This window comes from Pungitius pungitius, chromosome 20 (assembly GCF_949316345.1).
Source record: "Pungitius pungitius chromosome 20, fPunPun2.1, whole genome shotgun sequence".
Lineage (NCBI taxonomy): Eukaryota > Metazoa > Chordata > Actinopteri > Perciformes > Gasterosteidae > Pungitius > Pungitius pungitius.
Window position 1 is genome coordinate 12497269 of NC_084919.1, and position 9898 is coordinate 12507166.

The 9898-nt window shown below is 40.9% G+C and overlaps 3 protein-coding genes across 5 annotated transcripts; 2 read left to right on the top strand and 1 right to left on the bottom strand.

Moving 5' to 3' along the window:
* Positions 1-5: 5 nt before the first annotated feature.
* Positions 6-2783, bottom strand: grcc10 (gene rich cluster, C10 gene). Of its 3 annotated transcripts, none has more exons than XM_037449683.2 (4): positions 2692-2783; positions 1168-1221; positions 657-833; positions 6-479 (listed from the first exon to the last, which is right to left on the bottom strand). In XM_037449683.2, the coding sequence occupies exons 2-4, from the start codon at positions 1217-1219 to the stop codon at positions 340-342; spliced, it is 369 nt and encodes a 122-aa protein (XP_037305580.1). In that variant the 5' UTR covers positions 1220-1221; positions 2692-2783; the 3' UTR covers positions 6-339. The 3 variants fall into 3 exon arrangements, with proteins under 3 accessions (XP_037305580.1, XP_037305579.1, XP_037305581.1); XM_037449682.2 differs by having other exon boundaries at positions 2615-2704; XM_037449684.2 differs by lacking the exon at positions 2692-2783 and adding an exon at positions 2662-2686.
* A 115-nt stretch (positions 2784-2898) lies between these two features.
* Positions 2899-4266, top strand: LOC119195071 (SAYSvFN domain-containing protein 1). Its single transcript, XM_037449681.2, has 2 exons — positions 2899-3211; positions 3654-4266. The coding sequence occupies exons 1-2, from the start codon at positions 2990-2992 to the stop codon at positions 3981-3983; spliced, it is 552 nt and encodes a 183-aa protein (XP_037305578.2). The 5' UTR covers positions 2899-2989; the 3' UTR covers positions 3984-4266.
* A 607-nt stretch (positions 4267-4873) lies between these two features.
* LOC119195323 (3'(2'),5'-bisphosphate nucleotidase 1) lies at positions 4874-8663 on the top strand. Its single transcript, XM_037450157.2, has 9 exons — positions 4874-5024; positions 5268-5389; positions 5525-5629; positions 5712-5819; positions 5987-6035; positions 6765-6856; positions 6931-7128; positions 7276-7381; positions 7520-8663. The coding sequence occupies exons 2-9, from the start codon at positions 5270-5272 to the stop codon at positions 7669-7671; spliced, it is 930 nt and encodes a 309-aa protein (XP_037306054.1). The 5' UTR covers positions 4874-5024; positions 5268-5269; the 3' UTR covers positions 7672-8663.
* The last annotated feature ends 1235 nt before the right edge of the window (positions 8664-9898 follow it).

Consider the following 9898-nt stretch of genomic DNA (forward strand, 5'->3'; position numbering starts at 1 on the left):
ATAACAAAGATTCACAAAAAATGTTTAATGTAGAACAAAAAGGGACATTTGACAGCATATAAAAATGTTTTAACTAAAAAATTAAAGAGGGCATTCAAGGAAATGGTCATAACAAATAAATACTGAAACATTTTAAAGGCAATAATTTAACAAAATTTTGCAAGGACATTTTCAATCAAATCTAAATGCAGATAAGAAAAGTTCCATCTATGTTGGAACGTGACAGTATTGAGCTTGAAATTATATGATGCACAACATTTTGAAAACAATGTTTTATGTTGACCCAAAGAATTCAAATTGAGAGTAACCTTGCAATTGACCATTGATTGTGAAGATGTCCTAAGAAGCAGGAATGGCACCTCCTATCGGTGGTGTTGACAGAGGTGGCAGGAGGAGAGACTTCAGTTTAACTGACATGGCTGCAATTTCTGGATCCTGGGTTTCATACATCTTCACCAATCTGGCAAATTTCAGGACACCTGAAAGTAGAGTCAATCATGGTGGAAAGGATCAATGTTTCATCAACCCCGTAGAACATAAGGTCTATGAGTACATTGGCTCTGAATGAATGTATTATCTTTGGGTTAAAAGCAAACTCTGTCCAATAAATGGAGTACATTTGTATGGTGTGGACGTCTGAATGGAAAACAGCTCACCTTCTCCCTCATTATTGAAGCCATAAGCTTTAATGACCTCTTGTTGAATCTGCGTGGCTACAGGAAGCACAAGCTGCAACATCTTGCCCATGTCGTTACAGGCACTTTCACGAGCCTCCTCCATCCTCGTGGTATTTTCTGGTGCTGAGAAGGCTTGGATCACCTCACTCAGAACCACTGTGGAAGAAACATGCAAACGTTTTAGACGCTGCTCTGCTTCTTCAGTATGTATATGCAAATGCAATTCAAGAGATTGTATTATTAATTATATAAAGATGAAAAATACAAAGTGCAGACACCTCAAACCATACATAGAGAGTAAGGAACCACACAAAAACCCATTCATTAACTAATTAAAAAGCTTAAGTGAAGATTTCAGCATCTGTTGGAATGTAGAGTAGACAGAGGTAATAAGGCCTTACGACATGCTAACATTACAACTAATAATGGGCCATACAAAGTCAATAGGAGCTTGAACATGTGAATTTGTTCGATCATAACCAGTTCTCACCTCGGGTCTGCTCAACAGTAAGGGTGGGCTGCTGTGCTGGAGCTGAGGCCATGTCTGGAGAGAGAGAGAGATAAAGAGGCTTGTTAATATAAACTGGGGAGAAAGACACTAGATGGTTTGACTGTTATAGACTAAATTCAATAAACCTTTCACACAACTTCCGTATTTGTTACCGGAATACGCAATGGTCGTGGTACTCTCCTTCCTGTCTGGTGAGGGCAACGGCGGTAAACTAATGGCGCGAGCAACAAGGCAAGAGTTATTGTAGCGTACCGGGCTGTTCTTCTCGTAACTCATAACTGTTGTTTCATTCCTTCCCTGTTGATGGTGATCCAAACTTTAGCATTGAGGTACTGAAGTGCTTCCCATTTCAGACGACTACGTTTTAGGGATCACTGTTCGCCGCTTAACTCCATATCTATGTCCCCTGCCCTTTTGCTTGGAACGATTTCACCCCTTAAGGAAAAGGGCAGCTTGTGTGTTTGAGCGGCGTCTTTAGGAGTCGAGATAAAGGAAACAACTTAGTTTGTTCTTTTTTGTGACAGAGTTTTCCTCCACCAGTCTTGCAACGTCAGCAAATGTAATTGTAGGTAAATCTCTCTCTCTCTCTCAGAGAGTCTCGGATCCATTTTCTCCTGATGTGTTGACGCTTGACAGGAAGTCCACTTCCACGTTGATGCATTACGCAACGGTTATTGTGAAAAAGGTCTGTACCTCCTTCTGTGTTGCTTAAAGAAAATGAAATAAACTTGGTTAGTCGTAGAAACAAAGGAAGTACGGAACTAAACAATCGAAAGAAAATTAACCTGCGAGGCCTTTGAATTAGAGTAATCATTTAATTTATCTAAGTGTAACAGATTTTTCGTTTAGTTTCTTTCTGCGACACATAATTGTAGACTGGATATATCCGAGTTCAGGACACACACACATTTTGCCCCCTGAAGATGCCTTCATTCGCTCTGATGACTATTAACAAACACAACGTTAAACAATGATTAATTATATCAATTACTGTTAGCAGCCCTACTTGGTTGTTCTGTCCACGAGATTATAAACATGATATTTGGGCGTGCAATTGGTTAACATTGCATATAACGTCAGATATAGATGTATAGATGTATGTATACATGTATATGAAAACTGTATACAGCTCTACCGCTAGATATAGTGTATATATACACTGCTTGATGACAGCCTTGTCTCAGGTAACCTTACGTGTTGCTTAATGGTCAAAGTTAGAACTATAAGAAGTCCACCTTGTGTTATCTTTATAGAGTTCAAGTCTCACTGAAGCTAGTGGAGCTAACTGGCGCTAACAAGTCTTCCACATAAAGAGCCGTTTGGTTGTGATGGACGGTGGTGTCATTTCTCCCTAACGATAGCTTTAAATGTTAATACAAGACAACGTTAGCTTGGCTAAGGTAACCGACAGCTAAAGGGCATATACCTGAACCGATCCGCTGATCGATAAAACGAAGAGTTTGGGAATCTCACCACAAGTGAAAGAACTAGCTCGCAACAAACCTGTGAATAGCAGCTGGGGGAACGGAGTCCTTTACGACAGTTAACAGCTCTTTGCGACATTACGTCCTTCTTTCAGGTAGGCGCGGAAGCAAAATGTAAACACATTCCTACATATCCTCCTAGCAAGATGAGACCTCTCCAAAATGCTGGTGGAGTCGAGGTATGAGTGAATGACAGCGTATTTAATTGTATTTGACAACAAGCTGTATCGAGGTCACGGTGATATCGAGACGTTTTGGGGACGTGTTGCTGACGTCTTTTGTGCCACGTTAAACTTCACTCGGTGACGTCCGCGTCGATGGAGCGCAGGCTGGCCGAGTTCAGAGCCAGGCGGCAGGCTGAAACTACGATGAAAAGGGACGACAGCGGTGGTCCCCAGTGCAAAGCACAGTCAGCCGCGGACACAGACACTCAGATCGATACAACAACGACAATAACAACAACAACCACAACAACTGACGATCAACAAACCCCGGAAACGGAACGTATCAGAGCTTCGCGTCAGACCCCTGCGATACAGGTGGGACAGCACGTGTTACGATGTGACGCATTGGAAAGGCTCACAACAGATGGCATTTGCAAATTTAAGATAACTATATATTATTTATGGATCTACAATATAAACATAGACACAACACTTGTGGTTGAGGCTTCAACTAATAATGTCATCATTGATTCATCTGTCCATTACAACAATTTCTTTTCTATAAAATGTAAGAAAACGCATGGAAATGGCCCGTTTATTTTATCAAACCCAAGTGGCTTATTTTGTCTGAACCATAACGTTTTTCTCTTATCCGTCAATAATGGGTGTAGTTGGAACAAGTTGTAGGTGTATTAAATGACTGCACACCAGCAAGTGACAAGCCCTTCCTCGGCATTGACAATCTCTAGTTTCCTCCAGAGATTGATTGACAGCTGATTTTTTTATTTTTTTTGCCCTGACCCACTGTCTCCTATAGGACCGAAGTGACTGGCTGCTGGACAGCGCTCTGGGAAGATGGCTGGCTTCAAGACGATTCGTCTTCACAAACCTCACTCTGCTCAAAGTGCTGCTGTGGCTTGTGCTGCTCGGCCTGTTTGCTGAACTGGAGTTTGGCCTGCCCTTCTTTGTCCTCTCCCTCTTCTACTGGCTCTACGAAGGACTGCGGAGCCCAGCGGCCCGTCAGCCCGGAGAAATGAGCGCTTATTCTGTGTTCAACCCGGACTGTGAGCCGCTGCTGGGCGCTCTCACTGCCGAGCAGCTGGAGGGAGAGATGGGTTATGGACATCTGGCTTCACATTTATATTGAATAATCACATCTTATCAGCATTCTACAGGGATGTTTTTTATTTCTGTATTACTTATTAAATGGAGATTGGATTACCTACAGATGTATTCCTGATTCTATTCCTAAAAGCAGTTATGTTTGTGAAATATGGCTATGTGACATCAAATAACTTAAGCTTTAACTCATTTCTAATTTTGTAGAAATGTGGGAATGGTAAGGAAACTGGGGAGAAACAGCAGCTTTGAAATTTATGTTAGAACAAATGTTTCTCACTTCAAATAAATGGCTTTTCCAATTCTAATGATTAAAGCAGTGTTGCGTGTTGTCTCTAGGCCTTGATGTCTCTGATCCCAAATTACAAACACACCAAGCACAAGCTAATAAAATGGCCTATCACATATCTATTAAATGTACATGCTGAACCGGTTCAACTAAAAGCAGGTAATGTTTCAAATACATTCTACCTTTCCTTGGATTTTAGTTGATGGTTTATCAGAATGATAGGCTTTACCATCAGCAATGCGCGCTCCAACTGTTGTGTTACGTCGGATAACTGCTTCTTTGTTAAGTTGTGGTAGATGTTTACAAGTTGCAACTTAGTTAAATTTTCCAGAAGTTGCATCGGGAGGTCTGAGGTTTTTGCGTTACAGGTTTTCTCAAACGCAGCATATGACTTTGTGCACACAGAGAAGAGCACTTACCGACACAGTTAGAGGATTCACTCCCACCTACTTCCGCGTTCGCCTAAAAGCCGCTAGAACATGTTAGTGTAGATATCCTCATTTTTCTGCAAGCAAGGACCAAAAATAGAGAAACACTTTTCGTTTTTGGTGAGAATAATAGGTCGACTGATGTGAAGGTTCTTATTGTAGTTTGTGTGTGTGTCACTGAACTTCACGATGGGCTTGCTAGCTGCGATAGCTCACAATTTGTCTTTTGGGTGGTCAGGTAACTCTCTTGACGAGTCATTTTCAGCTCTTTGGCAAAAAGTGTTGCTCTTCCTGCATTGTCAAACCTCGTCAGATTGAATCAGTTCGGCGGCTTCTTCTCGCTGTCAAATCAGTACGTTTTCACCCAACTTCACCCTCGCCACTTTTCTACTTGGTCTTTATAAATATTGTTGAATTATTATGTGGGAATGTACTAGTTACCAACAGTAGCATGTTAGTCAGGTGTTTGCCGCTCATGCCGAGTGGTGTATGGTCATTGATAATTTAACGTTAATTAATACTCATAAAGGCTGCAGATTCACGTTGGATGTCGGCGATGGTTTTGAATGCGTCCACTGACAGCTGTCTGTTTCAGCAATGTCCGGAAGTCCTGCTGTGATCATGCGGCTGGTGGCCTCTTCCTACGCTGTGGCTGAAAAGGCCGGGGCCATCGTGAGGAAGGTCCTGCACAGTGGAGAACTTGGCATTGTGGAGAAGGTGGGACTGTAAATTTAGAGCAAAGTTCAACTGCTGATCGCGCGTGCCGGATGTACGCCTTTGCTGTGGACATACTGTGCTGTTTATTTAGTTCAACCTTTTTTTGTAATTCTGTATTGCTGTGTCCGTGCACAGACTGGAGCCAATGATCTGCAGACACTGGCAGACAGACTCGCACAGCAGAGCATTTGTGCATCGCTGTCCAGACGTTTCCCTAAAATCACCATCATCGGAGAGGAGGTGGCATATTCGACTCTTTGTTTTTGTTGTGTTGGTAAAATGAGGTCCATCATGCATCCTGAATGTGTGTCTTGTGTGTCAGGAGCTTCCAGATGAGGAGATAAAGGAGGATCTCGTTGAAAGTGGTCTCTCAGAGGAAATCCTTCTCAAGACGTGCCCAGAAGAATATAGCCATCTCAAAGAGGAGGAGGTAACCGGTTATTAAATCACTATATCACTATTAAAAAACATGTTTTCATGGTCAGTTATGTTGTGAAATAAAATGTAATGTTATTTATTATTTGGTTTTTAAAAAGATGTGCCATACTGTTGTATCAATCAAATTTAACTTCTTCTGTTGTTGTTTTTTAATCTCAGCTAGTTGTGTGGGTTGACCCCCTCGATGGCACAAAGGAATATACTGAAGGTAGGCTCTTCAAATATGCTTCTGAAATATTGACATTGGCCCAGAAACCCACGGAACAAATGCTGATGGCCTTTAAGGCCTTATACAGTGACCACGTATACCACGTCCTGGCTTTGCACTGTGTTCTCACTTTAATGAAACCCTGTGAAACCTTGTCCATTGTTCTTGTATCTTTTAAAGTCAGCAATAGCAATACTGGTTAGATATTAAAGGCATAGCAACCAAAAAAATACTTTATGTTAAAAGTACTAAGTACTAACCTTGAAAGTGTTGTGAATTAGAGGATTAGTTGATTAAACCAACTAATGGTCTGACTCCAGTATTCAATATATATTTGTTTTTATTAGTAATAATACATTTTGAATGGTTAATGAAAATTCTTAATGCACAAAAACCCAGCAGTCTTTCACGTCTATGTGTATCCCCTCTTCCTGTTTCTCTCCCTTTCCTTTCCTCTGCTGACCTCAGGGTCAAGGTGTCTCCATCACCACCGTGAGGCCAGATACCAAACTAAGGGTCGGACACCTCTCAGCCTTACAGCACAGCTCTTTGTATGAAACACTGTTAGAAGGATGAACCCTGGCAGTTTAGAAAATACATTGTTCGCAAACAATGATGCTTCCCTTTCAGCGTACTGCACTTGCCTTTCTGTCCAGCAAGTGACCAAAACTCAAATATATGTCTAGAAATGCATTTCATTGGTTTCTTCAAGCTGCTTTCTGTTTGAAGGGCTCCTGGACAATGTGACGGTGCTTATTGGTATCGCACATGGAGGTCGAGCCATTGCAGGTGTCATCCACCAGCCTTTCTACAACTACGAGGTACAGGCCGCACTAAATGGTCGTGTGTCCTAGCGGTTTCAACTCAAGCCGTTCATTCAAAGTTTCCTTGTCAGCTTGGAGCAGGAGCAGCTTTAGGGAGAACTCTGTGGGGGATGCCAGGACTGGGTGCCTTTGGATTTAAGCTGCAGGAGGTTCCAGGTGACAGACGCATTGTCACCACCACGCGTTCCCATAGCAACAAGCTGGTAACGGACTGTGTGGACGCCATGGAGCCCCATGAGGTTGTAAGAGTGGGCGGCGCTGGGAACAAGGTGAGGTGGATTTAGACTTGACAACACACTGTCTTATCTGGTAGCCTGGTGTCTCATGTCCACAATTGTTATTGGTGTTGTATTGCTATTGTGCTACCAGTACATATTGTTGTGTAAAGAGTTTATGTTTAACAAATCTCTCTTCAGATAATCCAGCTTGTTGAAGGGAGGGCTTCAGCATATGTCTTCGCCAGTCCAGGGTGCAAGAAGTGGGACACCTGCGCTACCGAAGCCGTTCTGCATGCCGTGGGAGGTAAAAAGAATCAATTCTGTGGCAGCACAGGATGTTCAATTCGGGCTTCCCGCTTTACAAAATGCTTAGTTTACTAGTCTTTGAATTACTGCCAAAAGAGTTTATTTTCCCCCTGACTATTCCTTATTCCTTGTGCAGGTAAACTGACGGACATGCACGGCAATGCATACTGCTATGACGCCAACGTCAAGCACATGAATTCGGCCGGCGTACTCGCAACACTACGAAACCATGAGTACTATGTCAGCAGAGTACCACAGTCAGTGCTGCAGGCCCTCAAGTCAGGGTGAGGTCTGTCTATCTTCAGAAGTCACACCAGTAGCAGACATTCACAACTCACACAATCATTCAACGTTTTAACACTAACGATCCGTCCACATGTGCAAAATCCTTCTTCTATATGCTCTGCTCTGGTTGTGTGTCATGCACTGTTTAAATAGCCAGAAACAGGGAACAGACTTCATAGGGTTTCCATTCATTTCAAACTAAATCTCAAATTGTCATTAACACACTGATTCCAACTTGATCAATAGATTACAATGCTTACCGGTGGTCGGTATAAGTTAAACATTCATTGAGGAGTTTGAAATGATTCACTTGAATGCAATTTATCAGCAGGTTTGCTTCATGGAAATATTGATGAGGAACAATCTTGAGAGTATTTACTTTGATGGATAACTTAAAACAGATTTCAATCTTGTTCCTGTAATGTAATTATTCATTAATCTTGAAAGATTCTGGGTGGTGGCTTTTTATGTAATATGTTAAACTGAACTGATTAACAATATATTGTTTTGTTTCTTAATTTTCCAGAATGTATTCTGACATTAAACCCTATATGAACTTGTATATATAAAAAATTGTTAAAAAATTCTTCAATTGAATTTGCCTTAATATATAGTTATACTTTTTAAACAACTTTCTTTGCCATTACATTTTAAGACCCATTATCTTATGACTTTTCCATCTTATGACGTTTCCAACTCTTTTGGCAATATTATATTACGACTTTTTTCATAAATTATTTCATATGATTTCCTGACAAAATATATTGACTTTTCAGGATATTTTATTGACAAATGGGAATAACACCCCACTCCGCTGGTGGAATCAGGAATCATTTATTGACATATGTCAAGAAATACAAGGAATTTGACGTGGCGGTTGGTGCAGGACAGATATTTAGACATTGGACAACATAGTGCAAGGAACAAAATACAATGCCATGGATTAGTAATCTAAAGCTATGGGTTAGTTAAAAATATAGGAATACGTTTTTTTTTTTAAATAAATAAAAGATTAAGCAAGTGCACCAGCGAACAGAAAGTGTTTGTGTGTGTTGTGGTCCTTCGTCCTGCCTCCTCTTCGCCTTGCAGGATCTGGTCCGTGGGAGGATGAGCCAGACGTTGGCCCGGTGATGCTTTCCGGTTGCAGATCACCGCTTCATCAAGCGGCTCTTTAGCTCTTTAGCTCGTTGGGTGCAGGGGAAGAAAAACTCTGGCTCTGCCCTTTTCAACATACTATGCTATGACTTTTTACAGACTTTTATTGTATACTTTTCTAAATTCAAAATGATTTTTAATTCATTTTTAACTCTCTGTTGATATTTTAAATTCATTGGTAATATACATTTTTTTTAAACTATATACTATGACTAATTTCCTTAATCATTAGCATTTCTCTTTCTTCTATAGCGCTTTTGTTGCTGTATTATAGGATTAGTTTTGGCACACTATACTTTCATTTTTGACATACTGAAGGGTTTATAAGCTTTAACTACTCTTAAATTACTTTTGACAAAAACTTTGACTTAATGAATTACTGGCAACATTACTTTTTTGCTAAATTGTCTTTTTTTTTTCTCTGACATATACTTAATTAAAAAATTACCGGAGTAAAAAGTTGTTGGTATGTTTTTTACGGTAAAAGGGACGATGATAAGGTTCACAACGAAAGTTGACACAAGCGGGATGTAATACAGACTGTGTGTCGCGCTTTCGCAGGCCCGCGAATGCGCGACACACAGAGAGTGCATTTTGGGATTTGTAGTATTATGGTGATGCGTGCGATATACGAATTATGAGTTTGACACATGTGATCTACCGTTAGCTTGCTTCTTGCTTTAGCTACGACCCAATGTTACGGAAACGAATTTTTACGCTCTGCAAGTGGAAAAACAAATATATCGCGACATCTGCAGGTTTAATGAGTTCAACAAAGCAAAGATAGGGGCCCGTGCAGAGGGACAGCGCAGCATTGATTCATTCTAAAGCCAGACAAAAGGTGTACAGCTATTCAGCCAGGGGCATCCCAGACAGAAGGCCATTACTGAATCCATAATACAGGACCTCATCATTTCATGCAACCTACCTCTGTCTTTTATTGACAAGCCTAGCTTCAGGAATGTTATGTCAGTGGTAGAGGAGAGATACTGCCCTGAAACTGTATGCTAATACTATTAAATTACATGTCATTTAGCTGACGCTTTTATCCAAAGCGACTTACAATAAGTGCATT

Excerpts from the sequence above, each read along its gene's own strand:
- LOC119195071 (XM_037449681.2), top strand. The coding sequence starts at position 2,990 with ATGGAGCGCAGGCTGGCCGAGTTCAGAGCCAGGCGGCAGGCTGAAACT. Across the intron at positions 3,212-3,653 it reads GTCAGACCCCTGCGATACAG|GACCGAAGTGACTGGCTGCT; the intron begins GTGGGACAGCAC and ends TGTCTCCTATAG.
- grcc10 (XM_037449683.2), bottom strand. The coding sequence starts at position 1,219 with ATGGCCTCAGCTCCAGCACAGCAGCCCACCCTTACTGTTGAGCAGACC. Across the intron at positions 834-1,167 it reads TACTGTTGAGCAGACCCGAG|TGGTTCTGAGTGAGGTGATC; the intron begins GTGAGAACTGGT and ends TTTCTTCCACAG. Across the intron at positions 480-656 it reads CTTCAATAATGAGGGAGAAG|GTGTCCTGAAATTTGCCAGA; the intron begins GTGAGCTGTTTT and ends CTCTACTTTCAG.
- LOC119195323 (XM_037450157.2), top strand. The coding sequence starts at position 5,270 with ATGTCCGGAAGTCCTGCTGTGATCATGCGGCTGGTGGCCTCTTCCTAC. Across the intron at positions 5,820-5,986 it reads GCCATCTCAAAGAGGAGGAG|CTAGTTGTGTGGGTTGACCC; the intron begins GTAACCGGTTAT and ends TTTTAATCTCAG. Across the intron at positions 6,036-6,764 it reads CACAAAGGAATATACTGAAG|GGCTCCTGGACAATGTGACG; the intron begins GTAGGCTCTTCA and ends TTCTGTTTGAAG.